The 24,389-nt window shown below is 43.7% G+C and overlaps 2 protein-coding genes and 1 pseudogene across 2 annotated transcripts in view; 1 reads left to right on the top strand and 2 right to left on the bottom strand.

Annotated features, from left to right (window-relative positions):
* LOC115394637 (transmembrane protein 108-like) overlaps window positions 1–3,202 on the bottom strand; it is a 39,282-nt gene extending 36,080 nt beyond the window's left edge. The window contains exon 1 of the mRNA XM_030099994.1: window positions 2,708–3,202. The gene's annotated coding sequence lies outside the window, so the exon portion shown is untranslated. The remainder of the gene's footprint in view (window positions 1–2,707) is intronic.
* A 1,598-nt stretch (window positions 3,203–4,800) lies between these two features.
* Window positions 4,801–15,255, bottom strand: LOC115393904 (DNA topoisomerase 2-binding protein 1-A-like). The gene is made up of 28 exons (XM_030099004.1): window positions 15,026–15,255; window positions 14,753–14,849; window positions 14,518–14,652; window positions 14,008–14,151; window positions 13,454–13,635; window positions 13,078–13,271; window positions 12,760–12,933; window positions 12,433–12,599; window positions 12,141–12,304; window positions 11,715–11,959; window positions 11,272–11,591; window positions 10,953–11,125; window positions 10,474–10,685; window positions 9,978–10,291; window positions 9,710–9,895; window positions 9,440–9,555; window positions 9,072–9,195; window positions 8,276–8,434; window positions 8,073–8,166; window positions 7,793–7,994; window positions 7,413–7,642; window positions 7,165–7,307; window positions 6,949–7,045; window positions 6,352–6,515; window positions 6,005–6,133; window positions 5,826–5,915; window positions 5,404–5,565; window positions 4,801–5,296 (listed from the first exon to the last, which is right to left on the bottom strand). The coding sequence occupies exons 2-28, from the start codon at window positions 14,834–14,836 to the stop codon at window positions 5,168–5,170; spliced, it is 4,533 nt and encodes a 1,510-aa protein (XP_029954864.1). The 5' UTR covers window positions 14,837–14,849; window positions 15,026–15,255; the 3' UTR covers window positions 4,801–5,167.
* A 1,574-nt stretch (window positions 15,256–16,829) lies between these two features.
* Window positions 16,830–23,167, top strand: LOC115393905 (ATP-dependent zinc metalloprotease YME1L1-like; annotated as a pseudogene).
* Window positions 23,168–24,389: the final 1,222 nt, after the last annotated feature.

Below are 24,389 nucleotides of genomic sequence, written 5' to 3' on the forward strand. Positions count from 1 at the left end.
CTGTATACAGCCAAATGGCTTTCAAATGTCAACACCTTGAAAAGGCGAGGCGTTATCTTCCATTCTTCCGAGATCGGGCAGTTCTTCGTAGCTCCTGCTCCTATGGGAACGTTTTTCTAGCTGATAGGATCATAAGTGGCTGAATGGGGGAAAATTATTTTTCTTCCACGTTGAATGGAGCGGCTTTCACTTGCTTTTCGGAAAGGCACTCCCCCTGTAGTTCCTGCATATGAGACCCCCCCTTTTTGCTTAAATAAAGTAATTTGGAAAGCAGCTGAGGGCCTTGGTTAATACTGCCTGGTATTTAGAAAACTCAGGGAAAGAAACGCAGCCACAAGCTGGCTTTCCTCCTTTCGCTTTAGATGAAATCCTGTTCTGGCCGCTCGCTGTTTAGTCAGGCCGGAGGAAGGTGCGAAGTCCATCCTGAGCACATATTGCGGAGCGTGAGGGGCCAGTGGGGGCTGCATTCCACCTCGCGGTGTACCATTCTCTACCAGTCATGAGGGACCTTCAATTACATGAACAAAACCCATTCAGGCGGCCGTACCCACGTTCACCTCAACACTTTCCCACCGGCTGGGACTTTCTGCCGCAAGAGTCACAAACCAGATTTTCCCTCTTCCTGGAATTTCCCCGATAAGTCCGTAGGACAGAGGCTTGCAGCCCTGGATGGGATGGCTGAGATTTTCCGGGTGTTTTCGGTCCAAGAGTAAACTTTTCCTGTCACTGGTGATAAGAGAGCAGCTGTGGAGATTGTTTAGCTACCGGTCGCTCAAAATTCCTGCGAAGGGTTTCAGAAGATATCCCGCCAAAAAGGAAAGTGTTGAAATGACTGATACACACATCAGAAAACATGACAGGATTTAACAATGATAATGGCGAAGGCATCAGGTTATTTGGGCTCAAAGAAAACTGCTTGATGTGCCACAAAGGACGGTTACGGTTGTAGTTTTCTGTTGGACTCTTCAGCAGATTCTTTTCCAAAATCTCCAGAGCAACAAGCTGCATCCAGATCACGAATCTTCTACTCAGAGAGCCGAAAAGCCGAATCATCAGAGACCAAATGGTCTGCGCTCTTTGGAGTATTGTTGGCATCACGGGGGCGTCTGCAGGAGGGAAGGATGTGCACCAGCTACTATCTGGCCATTTCGCTGCTGCTTCGGTATTTTCTGGGTTTTGTTTGGTTAGTTTTGATTATATTTTTAAACCAAATTTGTTTTTGTTTGTTTTTTTAACATGATGACTTGTAAAGACCAAATCAAGGGGATGTTTCAGGAAATAATGTTCAATTTTAATTGGAAAACGACATTATCTGTATATTGCTTATAAGTGAAGCTGCACCAAAATACAGAACAACATGTCTTTTCCTATATTCTGTTGACTGATAAATGATAAAAACGGATCAATAACCCCCCAAAATTGGGATCTGAATCTTCATCTGACCATAAACTAAACTGCATCTGGGATCCTATTCAACACCTGTCAAATCAGAAACACAAACGGGATGATTATGCTTCAATAAAGGCATGTTGCAAACGAGCGTTTTTAATCAGCAGCACCTGACACAAATCATCTTCATGTTTCAGTTAAGTGACATTAAGTAAATTATGAGAGAACAGCGCCGTTGCATGATTCATCTCCCTGGATGCACAAGCAGTCCCCGAGCATCGTGCACAAAAAATAAATGTCCTCATTAGTGTTAAGCACTTTACTCCCATGTTCCCTAATGCTCATTCATGGTATCACGGCGTGTCGGCTTGCCCCCAGGAAGCCGTCAGCTACAGATGTCATTGCCCCCGCTGACCCCGCTCCCTCCCCCCGCCACGGCACACATGGCACTGGAGGATTGTTCCCCCCAGAACAAAAGAGTGGGGGGTTTCTGTGGAGAGCAGGCATCCAAACATTCCTCTTACAATGGGCAGAGTGGCCCGCAGGTTCAATTAGTCCACACTTTAAAACTGGGCTCAAAACGGAGCCACTGTTTCCAGGAACAAAGCCGGGGCTCCTCACTGACATGGGGCTTTTTGGGTGATGCCATTTGTTCCTCATGTTGCAACATTTTAAGAGACTTTGGCCTTTTGTGCTCTTTGTTTGCTGCCATGTTGCCACAGAAATAAACCTCTTGAAGGCAGAGATTGATGGTTCAGCTTCTCTTCAATAACTTTATCTTTGACAAGAAAACAGCCACCAGCAATCCAGTCCAATGGATCTGAATACCATCCAAAACAGGGAACACCTTCTTAATTCACCACAATATTTGATTCTGAAGGATCTGGAGACATTGTAGATCAATATGAATGCCACAAAAAGTACTGTCCATGAAAACTAAACCTCACCTTCTCTATCCATTGATCATGCAACGTGAAGGCTGATCAACAACATCTGAACTTGTGTATTTCTCTGGCTTGGTATCAGTGTCTGCTGTCATGATGTAATGCATTTAGACCGAGAGCTGGTGTGATTTAGGATGTGTTGCAGTGACATGTTCTGCTGCACTGACACTGATGTGATGCCCCCCCTAAAAAAAAAAAAAAAAAAAAAAAAAACACCTTCACGTCTGACCAAGCTGCTGGAAACCTCCCCAAAACGCACATAATCGATGAGCGGAGGCATTCCGGGAGCGATCGATGAGACACCCCGGAGGCGCAGAGCAGCGGGGGAGCTGTCTGATCCCAAGTGCAGATACAAAGTGATGGACCGGACTCACCTATTACACACGGTGCGCCGTAACGTCGGGTACTCGTCGTATCCGAGAGCGAAGCCGCCGCGAAGCGAAGCCGCCGTGTCACACTTCACGCGCACATGTTGCCAGTCCTCCTGGGAGAAATGTCAAAATCACGGTGAAGCCAGTGGAGCCCCCGGTGGAGGACTGCAGGCGCGGACCGTGTCGCTGCTCCTCTTCCTCCTCCTCCTCCTCCTCCTCCTCTTCCTCCCGGTCCCTCGGAAGCCGCGCGGTGCGTCCGGGCTCTGGACTACACGCGCAGGGCGCCACCCTTCGCCGGACCCCCGGACCCCCGGACCCCTTTCTCCGTACGGAGCGTCAGTAAAAACGGCGGGACGGGGCGCGGAGTGTCCGCCTCGGGGCAGCGGGCTGCCGGTGAGCTGGGATTTTAATGTCTGATGCGCAATTAAAGAGGCGCGCAGGACGCGCAGCGGAGCCTCCCACTACACGCGCGCTCCGTGGCGACTGGATACGGACGGGGAATTTTAATGAGGGCTGCTGCAGAGTTTCCTCCCTGAAACACAGCGAGCACAGGAAAAAACAAAAACCGAAAGTTACCTGACAGGAAGAGGGGCGACCGACGCAGAAAGCCCAGTCCAGCACGCGCCGGGCGGTCAGCAGAGAGGGGCTCGAGCCGAAGCCCACCTCCGAGAAACACCTGTTGACTGGAAACAGTCTGGACACCTGCACTGAGTGCTGCAGAAGCACATCCAGAAACACGGGGCTGCAGTTTACAGAGGAACGAGCAGGATGCAGCACAATCAAATGCAACAGCAAAATACATTATTTCTCCTTATAAAGGTGCACATAACTTCCGGTTTCCCCTTTATCAACATGATTTAAAGTTGTTCATGTCCCTCTGGTGAAGTGGTTTGAAGTCTCCCCTCACAGCAAGAATACTCCTGGTCTGAATCAGTTGGGAGCCTTTCTGTGAGTTTATTAACATCCTGTTAACATCTTTCTCTTTAGAGCAGTTTGCTTTAACAGTGAAAAACATGAATAAATAAATAAATAAATAAATAAATAAATAAATAAATAAATAAATACTTCAAATTTTCCTCACACACCATTCATGTTTAGATTACATTACCAGTATTATTTTTTTGGGTAGTTTAGTCAGTTTTTCATTCTTCCATCTAAGTTAATACAAACATTGCATTAACTATTTTGTGGATAAAATTTGCACCCTTTCAAAGTTAGATTTCACTGTTATCTATACTGTTTTATCATAATTATTTGTGACTAGCATCTGTGTTAGGGTGAATAAGAGAAAACCATCTGGCAGGTTGATGTGAGTGCTGTCACGTGGAGGAGGCTGATGGTCTTATAAAGTTGTCAGACTGAGTGTGAGGAGGGAAGATAATATGAATATCTTATGAAAGCTTTAGTTCTGGAGCTCAGTGAAAATGATGACAGACTGTATTATATGAATTTGTTGTTTCTTTCTCTCTGTAAGTGAGAAAAGTGCCTTAATATATAAATTACCTTTAAATGATAAATAATAAATTACCTTTTGAGCATTTCAATATTAGAAAAACAGCTCACATCTGCCTCTGCTTAATTTAGTGGCCATCAGTGAGTCTAAACAGTATGAATCCTTTAAATCAAGAACCGACTTGACGTGTTGGTCGTCAGGAGTCATCCTTTCCAGATGACCCAGAGTGACCCTTCTGCCGGAGACCCCTGCAGTCTGAGTCATGCTCTCCTCCACTCTGTACTGAGGACAGCAGCTCTTCCTCCTCTAATCCCAAAACAACTGCTCAGCACTGAGTTGGTGGTGAGGCTGTCAGCTGGCCCATCTATTAGGAGGCTAAACCACTTATCTGTCCATATGGGGAGGCGCGCAGGCCTCCGACCTCAGCTGGCATCCGGGTATGAAACGGCAAACAGTCCTCAGCAAAAAGCCTCCGTCGCCAACGTAAACAGAACCTGCTGTTGACTGGATGAGGACGTCTACAGACGTAAGTGGCAAATAGTCATTAGGTGGTTAGCAGCGTGCTTAATTCATCAGGATGAGCGGATTTTACCAGGCACTGACTTCAGGAACACAAGAAATGTTCAGAGCAGAACATCCTCAACACATCCGCTTTTAATCTCATTCATTTTCAAAGACACTCATTAAAACTAGTTGTTTTTTTTAATTAGGTGAAATATTTAATAAATATCAGCAATGTTAAAAAGGCACTTTCAAGACATATGAGTTGCTCGAAGTCCTTCTTGCACACTGGCTCAGGAAATACCAACAGTACACTGCCCTCTACAGCCCGTCGATCAACACTGCGGTCAATAACAAAACGTGACTCAACATTTTCTGGGTCTTTCCAATTGAGTCATCCATCACCAGGACCGCCTGAGCGTGCAGGCACCAGTGGGAAAAAAAAACAGCGCCACATTGATTATATTCACAACCATCTCGAGACAGATGAAAATCAGGGACGGCGATGTTCAGTTCAGACGGCTCTTCTTCAGCCTGGAGGAGTCTGGTCCGGCTTTACGCTTCCTTGACGGCGTGCTCGGAGCGTCTTCATGGGGGGCTTCAGTCAGGTAGTACAGCTCGATAGGCGGGGTTGGCTCCTTGAAGAAATGGTGCACAGGACGGATTTTTAGCAGCTTCAAAATCTGATTCAATCAATACAATCATTTACTTCTAAATACACATTTGCATGAATATTTCTGCTGACCTGCATGAGATAATCCGCGATGTACTCAGGCTTCAAGCATGTGACTCCCTGCGAGGCAGCGTCTGACAGGTCGACTCTGAAGTCTCCCGGTTTGAGACGGTTGAAGTCTGCAAAGAGATGCGTGGCCTCTTTGTACAGCGGCGGGGAGAGGCTGGGCAGGACCTGCGAAGCAGTCACAGTTAATGAATACAGATTTACAGCGTTTAGAGCGGAATAAACACCAGCCTCCTGGTATAAATAAAATCACGATGGGGTATCGGTGTCTCGCTGCGTGGCTGCTACTTTTCACTTTCCATTACTTGCTGTGATATTTCCTCTTAATGTGTTTCAGTTTATTTGGTTTCAAAACGGCTCCTGCAGTTTGTAAAAGGAAGATAATGCTGGAAGTGGCTCATAAAAGAGAATCGCACACACAAAACTACCTTGGCGCCGCCAGACTGCAGCAACCGCCTGAAGCCCGATTCTCTGTTCTGGTCGATGTTCAGCATGACAATCCATCCACTGAAGGCTCCCTGGGAAAATACAAATGCTTGTTTAGAGAGAATAAACGTGTCACACTTAATGACAGTGGTGTTAACTGTGTGTGTGTGAGAGTGTGTACCTCGTGTTCAGAACGTCCCTGCAGAGCTTTTCTCCAGCGCATGGCAGCTAAGGCCAGCCTCCTCTGCTGCGGGGTGATGGAGGGCAGAGCGTCCAGGATGGAGCTACTGCCCCACTCGTACTCATCCTCCTGGAGGAAAATGAGTGACGAGCATATTATCAATTCAAGAGGAAATAAAGTTTAATTTTAAATGACAATCATGACAGACCTGTTTAAGCGTGGGAAAATGGAGATCTTTAATCATCTTGTTTTAGATTTTATTGTTGATAAAATGGTGACCTGCTTTCTAATCAGAACTTGCCTAAAGCCCTGGAAGTTTGGAAACACGGCGCGCTTCAGATTCTGACCTGCACGAAACGGCCCACAGAGCGGCAGGCCTCCAGGTACGAGCGGTGCAGGATCCATTTGCCTGCCGCCATCGCTGCCAGGTACTTCTCGTTACGGAGCGGCGTCCCCACGATGATGTGTGTGCAGCTGGGGTCAAAGGACTGCTTGTCCAGGACTACGCCGCCTGCAGGGCCAGAAGAGTAAAACACAGGAATGATTAGAGGAGGTGGCGAGAGACAAACCTCATCATGAAATGACATGGAAAATTAAAAATAAACACGCTTTTCGTGGAGAAGCTGCATGATTAGTGACGGTTTCACAATTAGTAAATCATTCATTAATAATAATGATAATAATAATAATAATAATTATGATGATGATGATGATGATAATAGAGGATGTCAGGAGCAGAGTCAACCTCAAGTGTTGACAACAAACTTTGAAGGTTGTCAGAGGAAACATTCTGCTGGAGGAAATCTTTTCACAGATCCTGGAGGCACATCCTCAGTTCCAGCCATCAGGGATTCTCTCCTCTGACTTCCACACTCTGATGTTTCGTCTTTTGTGCTGCAGTGTGTTGAGACGCCGTTAGATCATTAATTAGATGGGAGACTCACCCAGTTCCTCTATGAGGCAGCTGTAGTCGATGCGCTCCTGAGGGCTGAGGGAGGACAGCTGGAATCTGGGTGGCTGCTTTTCTTCCTTCCTCTCTGCCTGAGAGAAACGTTTGCACAAGTAGCTTGCTTCAAAGAGATGAAATAAGACATCTATGCTGCTTTGGAACTGATAAATGGACAGACTTTATTGCGGCCATCATGAACATGAACAGCTACCTGCGGATCAGGCGCTACCGGCGGGTTAGCAAGCGGGAAGGCAATGCTGGGAGCTCGTGGCGTCGGGGTGCCGTCGTCTGGTCGCTCTGGAGGAGGAGTCATGACCTTGTGACCCAGGTGCTGCTCAATGACTTCGCAAGCAGCTGAGAGAGAGAGAGAGAACAGGATCCAAATAAATCAGAACATGACTCAGCTGAGCGTAAGTGCTCGCTAGCTGAAGCTACGGCAGCGTCGTATCGTGTTCATACCCATCTCCACCAGCTCCGAGTCGGTCATGGAGTGCGTGGCGGGAGATCTGTTTTCTGCAGTGGGAGGGGGTGGAGGGATGAAGGGCTCCGAGTGCTGTGAGGGGCTTCCGGGCCACTGGAGGTTATCTGCCAGCCTGGCCCGCTCCTCCCGGGCAGTGGGGTCGTCCCAAACTATCTGCTCACTCTGAGACGGCTCTGTGTTCACATCCAGAGCTGCTTCTCTGGACACCCTGGAGATAAGGATAACACAGAACAACAACGTGAAGCCCAGAAACTGTTGAGAAGAGTTCCTAAAAGAATACAAAATATACAGATTATCAGTCTGTTAGAGACATTGAAGACTGTTCCTACTTGTAGCAAAGAAAGAACATATTTTGTACCTCAGAGCTTCCAGAGTTCGTCTGTTACCACTGCGTCCCACTCGGCTCCCGTTGGGTGTTTGAGGACTGGACTCTGCTCCTCCTGACCCCGTCCTCCGGAGTCTGACCGAGGACCGCCTCCCCGTCGTCAGTTTGGTGGCGGACATGATCTCCTGCAGCTGTCTTTGCAGGTTCTCCCTCATTTCCACAGTCTCAGAAGTAACTGGAATCCAAAGACATGGAGCACGTTGGTCTCTACATGAATTAAAAGCTCAGAATGTCGGGTGTCAGATGGACTCACTGGTTGCTTCTGCAGCATCTTTCGCCTCTTCTTGATCGGCACTTCCATCGCTCACACGGCGTGAGCTTGTAGTTTCTGTGGCATTTTGCGCAGACTAGGACAGGATGAAAGGACATTAATAACATTGATTTATTATCTATTCTACACCGGTACAGAAAATAATGGTATCTCTCAGTCTGAATGAATCTGAGCTTCAGTCCCACCTGGTCGGTCCTGGCCTGAGAGAGGTCTCGGACTTGTGTTCGCGTCAAAGGCGGCGACCTCTGAGAGTTTGTGGGCACCTGGCTGAGGTTCAGGCTCATCTTGGGGTTGTAGGTGAAAGGATACAGAGACTCCGGCACGTGTCTCTGCTCCTCGGCACACTGCGTTCGCCAGACAATGGAACAGCTTGTTACCGCACAGAGAAACTTATCAGGGCTTAAACATAAATGAAGCGACAGCGATTAGGGAGGGGAAACATTACTGAAATGGCAATTTGTCTCTCAAATTTACATATCAAAGCCATTTCTCATTTCCTATTCTGTGTCTGTTGATGGGATGATAATTATTTCCCCTGGGTGAAATGTTCCAGGAGAATACTGAAAAGCAAAATGAGATCCCAAATTAAAGTCCATCTCGATTTTAATCTATGTATCTTCTTAAAGACGGCATTTACTTAAAAGGATGTTGGAGTAATGGAAACAAAATATTTGCCTATTTCTTCGAGAGCACGTCATGCTGACTTCGAAAGATTGAGCAGAATCAACATCTTTCTTTACCACATCGTATTATAACAAAGCAGCTGGAAAGAAGTGAAAACTTTCATATTTATAGCGCGCCACTGACTTGTGCCAGTCAACATCCACTGAAACAGAAAGGTTTAAACAGACTAATCATTCCTATTTGCAGAAGCACAACTAGAATTTCAGCAACAATCATATAAGATGAGTTCTGTGATCAGCTGCTGGATTAACAGCTTGACTACATGCGAGTCTTTGATTTGCACTGTGGGAAACGTACAGCATGCAGCCAGTACTGGGAGACCACATGCAGCCCTCTCTCCTTCACTCCTTTGTATTCCCGTGTGCTGTCGCCCACACGGCCCTGGTAGATGTAGTGTGTCACCGTGTCGTCGCAAGCCCACCTGAGAACAAGAGCAAAGGCTTGTTTGTGTGTATTTCTGACCATATTCAATAAGTCAAAATGGGAGAAAAAAAGGAAACATTCACATTTTTCTGCCCTTTTTCCAATAGGATGTAAGAAAACAGCATGAGGGAAAAGAATCTTTGAGTCAGGGCTGAGAAAAAGCAACACAGAGCAGGAACTAAAGACACTTTGAAGGATGTTTACTTTAAAGGAGCCACTATTTACTGCTCAGTGCTGAATACCTGAAGTCGGCTCCGAGTGAAGCAGCAATGCCATTAAGCTCACTCTGCAGTTTGCTCAGTTTTTTCCCCACACAGACGACAACACCAGCGAGGGGACCAACTTCTTTCTCCGGAGCCTTGAAAACAAAAACACAAATACATTTGTTTGTAACTTCGGTTGCAGTTTATTCAATATTTTGTCTCCAGAGAGAGAGAGTGTGTGTTTTGCCTCTTCTGAATCTTTGTAACCAAACAGTTCTGACAAATCTGTGCATGTCAATATTTTTTTACCTCCATTTCGGCGGACTTTGCGAACTGGGGACTGGCAGACACTGCCTCTGCCTCAGAGATGCCGCTGCGGGCGCTGCTGGCCAGAGCCACTTTCATCTTTCTGTTGATCAGTTCGGTGAGCGGAGTCTCAGCTGGCTCTTTTGGCTTTGATGCCCCGCCTGGGGTTTCCAGAACTTCTAATGCATCCTGAAATAAATAAAAACACATAACAGCGTGTATATATGTATATGGCTATGACTCCGATGGATAGTACTGACTCTGCTCTAACCTTGACATTAAAGGAGGGTCTGAAGAGCTGGTCTCTGCTGAGGAAGCGAGAGGGCGTGTCCGTCTGCAGGACGGCCTCTTTCTGAGCTTTCTTTTTGCCACTCTCCTGGTTTTGTTTGGGGGCACTGGCGTCTTCTTTATGATTCATCTTGTCCAATACAGAGCGGAACAGTTTGCTCTGAAATCGACCCAAATCCAGCGGGGTGACCCCCGCACTGCTCTGAAAACCCAGCAGAGGGATCTCAGGAGACGAACGCGCTGGTGGAGGTGTGGCCGGCTTCTGGGAACCACCGACAAAACTCTCTTCATCTCTCTCTGTAGACGAGAAAAATACATTTAACCTTGTCTGGAATAAATACACCAATAATTAAACTACACTACAGTGGTTTTTACCCAAATGAAGTTTATAAAATTGATATATTTTTTTGTTTTATCATTAAGTCTTTGAAAAACACATCAATAATCCGCAACCGCTCGACCAGAGACACGTTTCTAACCTGGAGAGTGCGGCAAATCCACGAGGAACCTGTCCTCCACTGCCTTCTTGCCCGTTCGAGCAGACTCCAGTATCCAGTGCATGGTGACAGCAGGAAGCCCCCACTTCTTGGCGGCCTGGAACTTGGTGCCCTCAGGACTCTGTAGCACCAGGTGGGTGCTGGCGAGCATGCCTTTCTTCTGGTTGGCAAGACGAACAAAGTAGTCCTGGACACTGCAGCAGGGACAGAAGAGAAGGGCACTTAATGACGAGCAGCAGAGGGTGAAAGGGCCGAGAGAATCTGCACAAGTCAGAGGCACATTAATCCAAATGCCATGTTTAAATTGCTTGGGTTAATGAAATGACCCCCTTGTAAATCTTGACTTATGGAACAAATCAAACCTTCACATCACTTCAGAAACAATAAACATTAAACAGAAATGCAGCATTGATTGTAAATATCAAGCAGCCAAAATTAAAAAAAGAAAAAAACAGTTGTACTTGGCTCCGAGGTGTTTGGCCAGCTCCACCAGAGACTCCCTCTCTGCTCCGGTAAACTGGCTGACGGAGAGAACGCAGCCCTTCAGCGGAAGATACCCCTCCATCGCTGGAACAGGGGTGAACAGAGGGTTGGTCGACAGTGGCAGAATGCTCTCTTTCTCCACACACATGGCCTGAAAGCAATAAGAGACACAAAAATTAAATGGATTAAAGGAAAATTCTCACCCAAAAAAATCATCATGTGTGAATCAGTACAGCCTGATATGGATGCAGACTGCCTCTCCACTGCTAATTTGAAAAGGCCTGTCTGTGACCTTACCAGCCAGGTGTCGGTGACCACCTCGTCGACTGTGGCCTCCACTGAGCAGCCCAGCAGAGGCACCACAGCGTAGTCTGCTACAACCCGGGTCCGGCCGACGAGCGCTCTGCCTCTGTGTTCCGTCACCAGCAGAGAGAGCTGCGCCTCAGCCTCGTTTCCAAAACCCACAAGGAGGAACCTCTTTCCGAAAAACAGTCCGGCCTCGCTGGCTTCCTGCAGGGCTGACTCTGGCTCCGGGCCCTGGGTGGGGGTCGGCTGAGGCTCTGCTGCGGCACTGATGGACATTCTACTAGTTCTATCTGCTCCTTGAGCCACGTCAACTGGAAGATAAGAGGAGACAGACAATAAGTGCAATTTGCAAAAGCGACCTAAATCTGAAAGGCACAAGATGAAATACAACCATCACTCCTTTTAAAAGATCCTGGACAATCATGGATACTTACTCACTGTGGGGTCATCGTCCATATACTGCGACAGCAGATCGTCTTCTGCTTTCTTTTGCCCCGGAGTGCTGGGGCTGGCTGAAGGTGGGCCATCTGAGGGCGGGGAGTGGTGAGTGTGGTAAGCCGGCACAGACACGGCGGCTGGAGCAGGAGGCAGACAGTCAGGGTGGAGGTAACCTGCCTCTGGGAGCAGAGTGCCTTTAGAGAAGCAGTCGAGCAGCCACTGCACTGTTACCACATGGGGCCTGCAAAGTTGTTTGAAGACATATTCAAAAGGTTTTTAGTATTATGTTTGTACTTTAGGTCATCAGAGCATCCATTTTTACAACATCAATCATATTTGTGATGAAACAGACAAAATCTATACTATTTAAACACTAATAGCTGCATGCATTACACAGAGAATTTTTAACTTGCGGTTCAAACCTGTGAGTTGCTTTGGAGAGAAAATTCTTCAGGTCCTGGTCCACTTCTCCCATGACCACATGTGTGAGCTCCTCACTGGCCTGGTTGAAGCGCAGCCCTCCTGCAGCGTTGACAAGGCGCCGCAGCTTCTCCAGTTTCTTGCCCGGCAGGCCGCACAAGTACAACTACAAGATTTAGAACAAATGAATTAAAACAACAGATCTACATCTTACAGATCATCTGTAAATGGTTACATGAATAGAAAATTGTGAATAATACAAAGTTAACGTGTTTATTATTACATTCTATTTACCTTACAGCCATCTAATATATCATCGGACGGACACACTGAGAGGTCCACACTGTCCAGAGGATCAGGAGTATCCAGTCGACTCATGGTGCCATTTGTGATGACTGTATCGTTTATTGTTCTGCTCGTGTTGACAGATATGTGGCTCAAGCCCAACAAAGAAGAGACGTCTGAAAAAAAAAAAAAAGATGATTCTTGAATTATCACTACAAGGCTTTTAAATTATTTAAAAATCTCTGAATAAATAGGTTTCAAAATGTTTTCTGATCAGTATAAAAGTCACAAGTAGAATCAAAGATTTGACCAAACATTTTCAAGAACATGGCTCACCCTCCTTGTTGGTGGCAGTCGGGGTCGAAGTGTTTGGTTGTTTGTTTTTCGACGTGCTGTGCTTCACTGTGTACCTGCTCTCATCTTGACAGAAGCCCTTCTCAATGCTGTCAAACAGCCAGTGAAGGGACACACAATACACATTCCATTTTCGAGCGCATTCGTACTTCTGACCTGCAAATGAGTCAAATACTTGTACTCAGTATAAATGAATGAAGACAAACTTTAAGAATGTAAAATTTCACTTCTTTGACGACTGTATGTCAGAAGTATTTAACGAAGAGACCACCCAGTGTCACTAAACCGGTGGTGACTCACCAGCTGGCTCGTTCACAATGAGATGTGTGCACTCGTTCATTTTGAGTTGGCCGGTGTAGTTTGCTCCATGCTGCTCACACAGCCGCTGTACTTCTTTTCGTTCTGTGCTGGAGAGTCCTGTAACACAGACCGTACAGCCACGCAGCACAGGGCACAAATAGTCATCCTGGGGGAGGTCTGTGTACCTGAAAAGACTGAAGACACAGAGAGATAGATGTTTTATTCTTCAAAGCCATTATTTCCATTAGCAATAAAAGTATATTCCTACTTTCGACTGTTTAGCTTCAGAATAGCATCTGGAATTTCAAGTAATTTGACATGAAGTACTAAGTAAGCCTGTCTGACACTGAACAACATTAATAAAACAAAAACATACCCTTCCTGTGATCTTTCCCAGCAGGATTTGACCCATGTGGGCAGCAGGATGGGCTTACCCAGGCTGGCTGCAACTAAGTATTTCTTACTGCCGACCTCTCCAGCGATCAAGTGTGTGACAGACACATTGAGATCAAGATAGACCCTTCCACCCATGAGTTGCACCAGATCCATCACGTCTTTCTATTGAAGGAGAGACACAACAAGTTTTATAAAAAGTTTGCCGTTCACTTATTTCTCTAAACTATCATAATTCATCAATGTGTCTATTCTGCTGCTCCTTTAGACACGCCATATACCTGCATACACACACCAGCTGTGAACACAATTCACATTTGAGTTTCCTTCACACAAACAAAATAAATAAATGATGTTGTGGATATTATAGGTTAACTCATCTTTCTGGGATCAAACCATGTGATTGACAAGCAATAGAGAATGTTTAAAAAGAGATGTCATGCTTAACATTGGCACTGGCAGCTCAGAATTTCATGGAAGTAATTGCTTGAAAGGTAAGAGTGATATTCTGTAAAGAGTAGGATGAAGGAAACAAACCCGTGTCGCTTTGTCCAGACTGGTACAGGAAATAGTGACGTCTGCCATGGCCATGTTGTAGACAGGCTTCTCCGCTTTGGGGACACAGCGTTGCTGCTGCAGGCAGTACAACACCACCAATGGACTGACAACTCTGCAGCCAAGCTGGATGACAAATCACAAGGTAGACAGATCATATTTCACCCGTTTCTACCAGATGTGTGAGCGTATCCATTAACTGCTTTTTATTTCATTCTGCCTGCTGGCCAGCCTATTTGCTTATTTTGAATGGAGAATTTCTGCCAGTTACTTCAGTGAAAAGCAAAATAATAATTTTAAGGAATTCTGTCGTCAAGCCCTAGTCTTTTTTAAGTCTTACTGGTATGCCACAATAACAATATTCTCTGCAACTTTTCATCTACTGATGACAGCTGACTATGTGTCTCATTTTGAAATTTTAATTGGATCTATCTCAAAAATGGGAACTTTTTCTTGAGTCGGTGGTTTCAATATGTGAAGACTGAAACAGACCTTCTGGCAGTGGAGAAAGGCCGGTGTGGTGAAGCTGCTGAACACAAACAGGGACTTGTCTTTCTGTTCCATTTGTAAAACATCATCCTCTGTAACGGTTTTCAAATACTTTTCAGACTGCAGCTCCAAAATAGCCTGCGTGAATAAGACAAAATCAATCGATAAACAGGAAGAAAGACAGACGTGAACAACAACACAAGCAACAACAAGAGTGGGCCAATGCAGTGAAGAATACCTCATAAGCCTTGACAGCACATTCTGGTTTGGGTTCTTTACCCTCCACAAACTTCACAATGAAGCCTTTATCTTCTTTAGACATAGTGAACTTTTATCTGCATGAAAGAACAGACATGTATCTCAGGGCACCAGGACATGTTGAGACTATACGCTTCGATACTGAAATCACCAAAGTGGCTCTAAGAGATTAAGTAACATTAAGCACACACAAAAACATGATTCCTAATAGCTTCTAATCGTGCTTTATGTTGATAAAAACAGAGTCACTTACCTCTAGCACTGCTGTCACTGACTGTGCACAGAGAGCCTGTTAACACGGTGAAGCTAATATTCAACCACACATTTCCCTTAAAAAAGTCTTAACGACATTAGTATCCATAATACCACGAATACGTTTCTGTATAAGATCGCAGAGTTAAATAGCTTCGCGTTTTGCAGTATTTCAGAAGTCTTTCGGATTTACGATGCCTTTGTTATTAGTCTTCGCGCCATTAGCATTACTTTCTGTGCCCCCGGTAATGTGTCCGGGTGGAAACACACTGAAGTTAAAAAGATCCGCAGCATAACAGACTCTTAATTCCGCCCTGTCGTTTGAATTGGACCAGTTTTTCCATCCATTTATTATTTGAAACTCAAGTTATAAGCTTCGGTGAATAATGATAACCAGTCAGTAATTTCAGGTTTCGCTTCTTTTTTTTTTCAGATCCACCTTTATTCAATATTGAATTGAGTTATTTAAAGTTCATGTGGTCATTTTCACTTGGTTATCAAGGCTGTGATTCTACAGTCAGCTTCTCCATCCATCTCACATTCTGTGATTTTGTTCCCCTCTTTCACTGAATAAAATCTTTACCATGATGAAACTCAACAAAATACTAATAAAGCAATGTCATCATGTTTTGTTTTGTTTACTTTTAAAACACTATAAAAGTTGTGAAATGTTTCTCGAAGTTTGATTATGAATAATTGCGTTACTTTCCATAGGTAGACTTTTATTAAAAAAAAAAAAAAAAAAAAAGAAGATCATTGTGCCCTGAATTGCATGGCACTTAAGTTCATTGCCTCACAGTTGTGGTTCAAATCTAGGCTGAAGTCTATTAAAATAGTATTCACATACTTTCCCTTGACAGTTCCTGTCCATTTCCCTTGAGGAATTCCACAATGAAGGCTTGTGGGGCTTAGTTGGTGACTGAGAATTAACAAGAACTGTGCATGTATGCATTTATAGTTGGGGTAAAAATGAAGAAAAAAGCTTTTTGTCCAAGGTGCACCATTTCGTTGCCAAGTCTTAAAATGAAAACTACTCGATATCAATCTAAATGAACCAACATAAATACACTTCTATAATACATCTAAAATTTTTCACACCAGTATCTCGAAAACCAATGGACTCAGATAGATGTTTTCAAAAAAGCTGGCAGACTGGGAAAATAATGATCCTGTCATAATGATATTTTAACTTCTATGCTATTCTGTGTTCTTTCTGTGTGGCGCAATGTTGCAACCATTTCCTCCAGAGATTATTAAAGCTTTTCTATTATTCTATTCTATTTATCATCAATGTTAAGTCAGAAGTATTTCCCCCAAAAACATATTCAAATATTTATTCTACCAGTGAGAGCTAAAAAGAAGTTGCAGGGTATAGTATATCTCGACAACTGTATTTTCCCAACTAGAGAGATTTGACTTTCGTGCTGAATCTAATGGATTCCACTCAAATGAAGAAACATTTCCCTTTTTAATCTAGAAGTTTTATTTTTAGATGGAATAAGAAGGTGTAAATGACAATAATTGAAAAAAAACATGCGGGAGGTATTGAAAAAATAAAAACCGGTACTTATAGTAAATAGTTAAAGGATGAAACTGTATTTTGACTTTGGAGCTGCTGGATAACATGGATAAAGAGAAAAAATACGAAGAGACTGTGCTTCTCAGATCCACAAAGCTGGAGATGACTCCGTATGGACTTTACATGACCAGTAGATGGCAGCAGTTCGCCAGTAGTATTTCCAGTCTGTCGAATTCGAAGAAGAAGTTGTACCCGGAAGTAGTTTTTCCTTACGTCAGTTTGTAGTTCATGTGACCTCAGAAGCCGGAGAGTCCATTAGTCGTTAGCTAAGCTCCCTGAAGTTGTGTAACAGGGAAAACAAAAGGACACTGCTCTCAGGAGGAGTCGTTCACTGACTATATACAAAGGGTCTGTCCTCAAACCTCTTCAGATCCTCAACTTGAGTCGTATCTCTCGGTAAAATGTTCTCCCTGTCGACGTCGTTTCAGCCCCAGCAGGTAAGCCTGCGAGGTAGCATTGTGGTGTTTTGGCTAATGGACGTTTTGTTTTGTTTTCTTAAGGTGATCTGTGTTTTCCTCCTGAACTAAGTGTTCAGATTTGTTGTTGTTGGAAAAGAGTGTGATAAAGGAATTTGTCTCGCTTTGCGTTTTGGAGTTCTTGCCTGTCGGTCAGTGACACAGATATATATCCTGGCTAACGTTAGCATCAACACGCTAACGCGAAGCTACTCAAAACCAGTGTGTGTCCCAACACCACGTTGTAAAAGTGAGGTACGAGTGGCGCACAGGAGGTTTGACATTTGATCTGACTTGGTAATCAAGCAAGGGAATAAGACGTTGCAAAGTCAGTCTTGAGAGAGTCGAGGTTACATAACCTCCGCTGTAGGCCATCGTGTTTGAGTGCTGTGAATAACACTGACATAACAGTCAGCAGTGACCTGCAGTCAGGAACACTTAACACCCTGCAAATCTCATGCAACCTGTTTGTGAGAGATGCATCCATTTGATGAAAGTACCTCAAAATAAATGTCATTGTGGTTTTAAATTGTAATCACAGTAAGGCCTTCTTTACCCCCACTGGATGATAACAGATAATAAACCTACTTTTGCAATTCAAAACACCGCAATAGGTGTTGATCCAATTGAATCTCTCTGAATCAAGACCAGATATGATTTTCCAATATTCTCATTGACTGTTTTAGTTAGGTTTGTATGTGTTGTGTAAAATGTATGTCTTATGATAGTTCTGTAGCCACAACACTACAGCCAGTGCAGGCAGAGACAAGGATTACAGTCTGTAATGATAATTAATGACAACAAGCATAATGACGGGTACCAAAATCCCCTGTTTGTGTTGAAACTTGACAGTGTAGAAACATTTATTTTCTCTTTGATTCATGGATCATACTTGATCACACAATTTTTCTCTAAAAGCTTAGTAGTATAATAGCACTATTTAGACATCTGTCATACACAGTATTATTGTTGTTTGTGCTCTGAGACTTAATACAAATTGATTATAGAGATTACAGCTTATCTGTTTGATATCAGTTGTGATGAAAGCATTGAAATGATTAAAAATCATCACCTTTTTCAACGGTAACTCACAGTGAAGTAGATTAATAGGTGTTGTGCATGCCTGATCTTTCAACATCGTGTCATGGGAATGAGAGGGTAAATAAATCGGTGTGCTCAGTGACTCTTCCTCACCCTCCACCTTTGTGTGTCTCTCAGATGATTGTGCCTCTCAGTCAGCTCATCAATGCTCTCCACTCTCTGAAGAACTCAGCCACAGCTTCAATACAGACCCTTCACAAAGACTTCACTCCAGAACACAACTCGTTTCTAAAGGAGGTGAGATGGAAAGCAAAGATGCATGTTTATGAAACTCCAAGCCACAATTCAGTCTGATCACATCTGTCTTGGATGATTGCATTAATGAATGCTATCCAAAAGTGAAGATGAGTGATTGTTGCTTGTGTTTCCACAGCCCAGTGTGAGTCTGAGGGAGCTGGGCCTGTCGGAGGTCGGAGTGAGTCAGCTGGATGAGCTGGTCAGCAGGTTGCTGCCCTCACCGGGACCAGAGGAGCCTCCCAGTATCCCTTCGATATGGAAGACCAGTCACATTTCAACGAACAGCTTCTTTCAAAACAAGCACGGTGAGCAGCATAGGGTTCACTTTTTCCACAATCCGTCCTTTAACGTCCTTCTTTTGCCTGAAATGCCTGATGTGTTTAAAATTTGTCCCGCAGGGTTTTCACACAGGCGTGCTGGAGGTTTCGCTCCACCATTATTCCACAGACAATATCACAGTCCCCTGAGAGAAGTTTGCTCAAATCTACACTTTTTGCCTGGTAAGGAACTGAATTCACTCACCGTGAAACAGATACAGTGGTGGATTTGATTGATTCGTGATTTCTCATGTGTATGTTTTTGTAGTTTGGGTCCAGAGTCGAGGTTTTAAGACGCTGAGATCAAAGACCAGACGAACAGAGTCTGGTTACGATGGTTATACTGAATCTGATGCCTACACTCCGACTTTCATGAAGGTATGCTCAGTATGGCTCATTTTCAGTCAGAATTATCTGTATGATGAAAAGATTTTATATGTCCCGCCATTCATACAAATACAGCGAAACCTTGATTTTCTTCCGTGATTAGTCCCTGAAAATTGTTGTTGAACAAAATCCATGTCGGCAATCCACATCCATGTTGTCTGTTTTCCGCACAGGGGCTGCTTATGAGGGAAAAGGGACAAGATGCACAGTCACTGGACCAGGTGATGAAACAAAAGAACCTTCCAGAAAACCAGCAAGAGGCTTTCAAGACAGGCTTCACTGAGGGATTCATGAGGTCTCAAGCCTTCACTCAGAAAACACAAGGCAAGAGAAACCTTTATCTAGTCAAGAGATTCCTTTGCGTTCATTGTGACCGTAGCAGCAGATTGCTTGTGTGTAGCAGTGCAGCTGGATTGTAGAGTAATAATACTGATCTCTGCCTTTAACAGACTCACTTAGGAGAACCAGGCTGATCCTGCTGGTCCTTCTTCTTGTCGGCATTTATGGTTTGTCAAGAACCCCTTTTCTCTCGGGTAAAGGCTCCTTTTCTGACGCTGGTTTGTTTCAGTTTTCATTCTTTCTTATGCTTGCGAATCAAAGCAAAACACTACATGCACACTGCGACTCATTGAAGGCCGTCACTGTCTCCAATGGTATAAAGTGAAATGTGTTTCATTGGAGTTTATTTTCAGCAGAAGAATTACGAATCACCTTGTGCACATGGATTTATCTTGTAATTTATAAAGCCCAGTGTAGTGTGCATGTAGCGTTTGATTATTCTGTTGCATACAGCTGTATGAATACTTATAGAAAATATTTAAAAAACAAAATAAGTGTTAATCTTTGCTATAACCAGCCATTCTATTGTATGATATTATGAGACTTTGGAAAAACAAACCCTCAACCTGTAATTTCACTGATTTCACAGTGAGGTTCCGCACAACATCTGGTCTGGACTCTTCAGTGGACCCCATTCAGATGAAAAATGTGACGTTTGAGCACGTCAAAGGAGTAGAGGAGGCAAAGAATGAGCTACAAGATGTTGTTGAGTTTCTGAAGAATCCACAGAAATTTACCGTTTTGGGTGGAAAGCTGCCGAAAGGTATCATCCTTTGTTTTTTATGGTTCACAACAACACATAGTTAATTAAAAGTGGTGTTTGATTGATCTCCTTGTCCTCTGTCCTCTCAGGGATCCTTCTTGTTGGTCCGCCCGGCACTGGAAAGACTCTCCTGGCTCGAGCTGTTGCCGGGGAGGCCGACGTTCCTTTCTACTACGCCTCCGGATCCGAGTTTGATGAGATGTTTGTGGGCGTCGGTGCGAGCAGAATCAGGAACTTATTCAGTAAGCTCGCCTCATTTGAGAAAAAGAGTGCAACTATTGAAGATATGTCCAGAAAAATTATGATTTTTTTTTTTTCCTTTTTTTGTGGCTTGCAGAGGAGGCAAAAGCTAATGCTCCCTGTGTCATCTTCATTGACGAGCTGGACAGCGTGGGCGGGAAAAGGATTGAGTCTCCGATGCATCCTTACTCCAGACAAACCATCAACCAGCTGCTGGCTGAAATGGATGGGTCAGTTTGCTCTCAAGTAAAGTTTGTGAAGAAAAAAAGGCTCCAAAGGATGATCAACGATACTGATCAATTGCTTTGCTGTTTTGCAGATTTAAACCAAATGAGGGCGTCATCGTTATTGGTGCTACCAACTTTGCTGAAGCTTTGGATAAGTACGTTTACAATTCAGAATTTTTAAGAAAATGCAACTTAAGTATATAAGATGTAAGGCTGTCATTAAATCAGATTTTCATTGTAAAGTCAGATTTGTAGTTTTGTTTTGTTTAATACAATAAAGAAAATAAAATTTTAGTCCTAATAACTGCTGGATCGTTGTTGCTGTTCAGTGCGCTGGTCAGGCCTGGAAGGTTTGACATGCAGGTGACGGTGCCTCGCCCCGATGTGAAAGGACGCACAGAAATCCTCAACTGGTATCTCTCCAAGATCAAAGTGGATCCTGGTAGGTTTGACTGTGAAATACTCTTTAATATTAGAAAGAATAGTTCAGACTTTGGAATTTGTTAATTTTTTTTTACCCTTTCACGCACTGATCAAATGTTAGATAAGCAACCCAGGTTCCTCCCCAGAGAGTGTCTTTGTTGGCTGTTGCTGTGAAGGACACACTTGTCTGTGATCGGTGCTTTGAAGACATTGTGTATTGATTCACAGCCGTTGAGGCAGAGATCATTGCCCGGGGCACGGTGGGATTCTCTGGCGCGGAGCTGGAGAACCTGGTCAACCAGGCCGCCCTGAAGGCAGCTGTGGACGGGAAAGAGATGGTGACAATGAAGGACCTCGAGTTCGCGAAGGACAAGATCCTCATGGGTGAATACACACAATGCTTTGATCTGCTCCACAGCACGTCTGTCATTATATTACTGATCTGTGCACAAAACGGGATGAGACCTGTGATTGGAAACCATTTCTTCTTTGTGTATCATGTTCATGACAGGCCCCGAGAGACGGAGTGTAGAAATCGACAAAAAGAACAAGACAATTTACTGCGTACCATGAGTCTGGTCATGCCATCGTTGCCTATTACACGAAAGATGCAATGCCCATCATAAGGCCACGATCATGCCCAGAGGACCAACTCTTGGACATGTGAGCTCCTAGAAATTTACTTTACAGAATGTCATTTATCCATAAGTTTATTTACTTGTAACACATTCTTCTGTTCCTTCGGTCCTCCAGGTGTCCATGCTCCCCGAGAACGACCGCTGGAGTGAGACACGAGCTCAGCTCCTGGCTCAGATGGACGTCAGCATGGGCGGTCGAGTAGCAGAGGAGCTCATCTTTGGGATGACTACATTACCACAGGTGCAGGAAACAACAAAGCTGCTTTAGTCATAAGATTTGTGAGGCCAGCATACCATATACGAGTAAAGGTAGTGCTAAGTGCCGTAATCTATTATAGTAGCACGACTTTGATTGGCTTTACAAACCAGACATGCATGATAATGTTGGTTTTTATCTTGAACATCGGCACATAATGTATGTTTGTGAACAGAAGCAATATAATTTATTAAAATCATTTACTACACGAGTTAATCACAGCATCTTAAACGTCTGGGTTGTTTGTTGGCCAGCACTAACACGGTTTGTGTTTGTTTGGTGAATTTCAGGAGCTTCCAGTGACTTTGATGGCGCCACCAAAATAGCCAAAATGATGGTGACCAGGTTCGGCATGAGTGATAAGGTAAAAAAAAAAAAAAGTAATCTAATCAGTTTAGAGTGATGAATTTTACATATTAGTTCTCATCAGTCTCCATCTTAATAAATGGTGAGTGTCTCCAACTAAAATGAAAGTAAATCAGATTTTTGATAAGCTACAGACACAGTGATAAAACAGCCTCAAAACTACATTCTTTAGCGTTACCACGACATACTGTGGTGATTATACACCATGAAATAAAGTCATTGATTCTATAGCTTGAAGGATTCCACTTCAAGCTTCTGCGCATCTCATGGATGTAATTTGTTTTTCTCTCGCAGCTCGGAGTCATGACCTACGGAGACGTCTCCAAGCAGAGCCCCGAGACACAAGCAGCCATCGAACAGGAAGTCAGGGCTTTGTTAAAGGTGAACGCCCAACGCCGACAAATTCAGTGCTCTCAATTCACTGTTAACTGAAGTATAGTTTATTTATTTTGATATTTTTCTTGTTTTTTTTATCCAGGACTCATACGACCGCGCTAAAAACATCCTGAAGACCTACAGCAAGGAGCACAAGAAGCTGGCCGACGCCCTGCTAACATATGAAACTCTTGATGCCAAAGAGATCCAGATGGTGCTGGAGGGCAAATCCCTGGACCACTAGATACCTCAGTAGACCTGTTACACTCTTTAATCATGTAAATATGACGCTGTGCGAATGAGCTCAGGCCTTTTGGAGGCCCTGTATTTAATTCTTTTTTTTTTTGTTTGTATCGGCTCTGTTGTCGATGTGCAGATAACAGAGAAATGACCATGTTTCCTCCATTTTTCAGTTCACCTTTCTTTCCTCTAGAGATGGCGGTCGGTTCACAGCGATTTTAAGCAATTTTAATTTAATCAGATGACAATAAAAGTTTGATTCTACAAATGATTGTTCGCTTAAGTCAACAGACATGCTTTATCATGGACGACTCTCACAGCAAATGACCTTCAGAGTGTTTTCATACATCAGAGTTGATATGATCAGTCTCTCTCATCTGCATAGACTAGTGAACACCATAGGACCTTAAAGTACCTCAATCTAGAATGTGCTCTTTTGCTGTAGCAAGGTGCAGGTGACACCCCTGTGTAATTGTTGAACTCCTCATATTAGATTTCTGTCTCTATTTGTTGTATCTTTCTTGCTTTACCATACATACGATGCATTTTTTTGTTCTTATTTATTCAAGTGCCCAAAGGTGTGTCTTATTTCTTTGAAGTCAGCGGGAGATCCATTCGTCCTGAATGACCTGTGACTGATGACGGGTAGGAGTGTATATACTGTAAGTGTTTAAAAAGGAGTGGCTCGGTGCTTCTGTTCACTGCTTTAGACCTTTAGACCCTTTGCGTTAGGCCTTCCTGAAGCAAAAATAAAGATCGCTCTTATGAGTTTGTGTAGTGATCGACAAAGAGATATTCATTTGGTTTTGTTGTTTCTTCGACCTTTCCAATATTCTTTATTCTTTAAAACTTTTCTAAATTTTAGAGGCATGTGAGGAAATTTCATGATATGGTAAATACAGCTCAGTGAGATTCTGTGTTTTGTATCAAGCCAGTCACAGCTATAAACAACACATTCTTCTCTGCTTTATCAAACCAAATCAGGACAGTTATAAAGTAAAGCTTGAGGTTGTGTTTATATTGGTGATGTGATCTCTTAAACCATAAAAAGTCGTGATGATGAGCTCAATTTTTAAGATGACCTACATTTGGTTTCTAACAGCTCTTTGTTAAACACTCGTTAAACATAAATCTCGCCCTCAGCAATTAGGTTATATGTCAGAAAATATGCAACGACTGCAAGCATTTTATCAAGCATTACAAGCAAGGATCAGTGTATTTATAGGACTACAATATATTCACATACCTACAATATTCACAACAAAACAAAAGGAAGGTTATTATGGTCGGTGTCAAGAAAAGATTCAAAATGAATATATCAGATATGTTTTTGTGATCAAAAGAAGATGTCTTCGTAGATTAGTAGTAGCTAAAGCAAAGGTTTTTTTATCTTGAAAAAAAAAATCATTGAAAGCGATACCT

Source organism: Salarias fasciatus, chromosome 9, assembly GCF_902148845.1.
Source record: "Salarias fasciatus chromosome 9, fSalaFa1.1, whole genome shotgun sequence".
Lineage (NCBI taxonomy): Eukaryota > Metazoa > Chordata > Actinopteri > Blenniiformes > Blenniidae > Salarias > Salarias fasciatus.

Excerpts from the sequence above, each read along its gene's own strand:
- LOC115393904 (XM_030099004.1), bottom strand. The coding sequence starts at position 14,836 with ATGTCTAAAGAAGATAAAGGCTTCATTGTGAAGTTTGTGGAGGGTAAA. Across the intron at positions 12,305-12,432 it reads ATATATTAGATGGCTGTAAG|TTGTACTTGTGCGGCCTGCC; the intron begins GTAAATAGAATG and ends TAAATCTTGTAG. Across the intron at positions 9,556-9,709 it reads CAAAGTCCGCCGAAATGGAG|GCTCCGGAGAAAGAAGTTGG; the intron begins GTAAAAAAATAT and ends TTTGTTTTCAAG.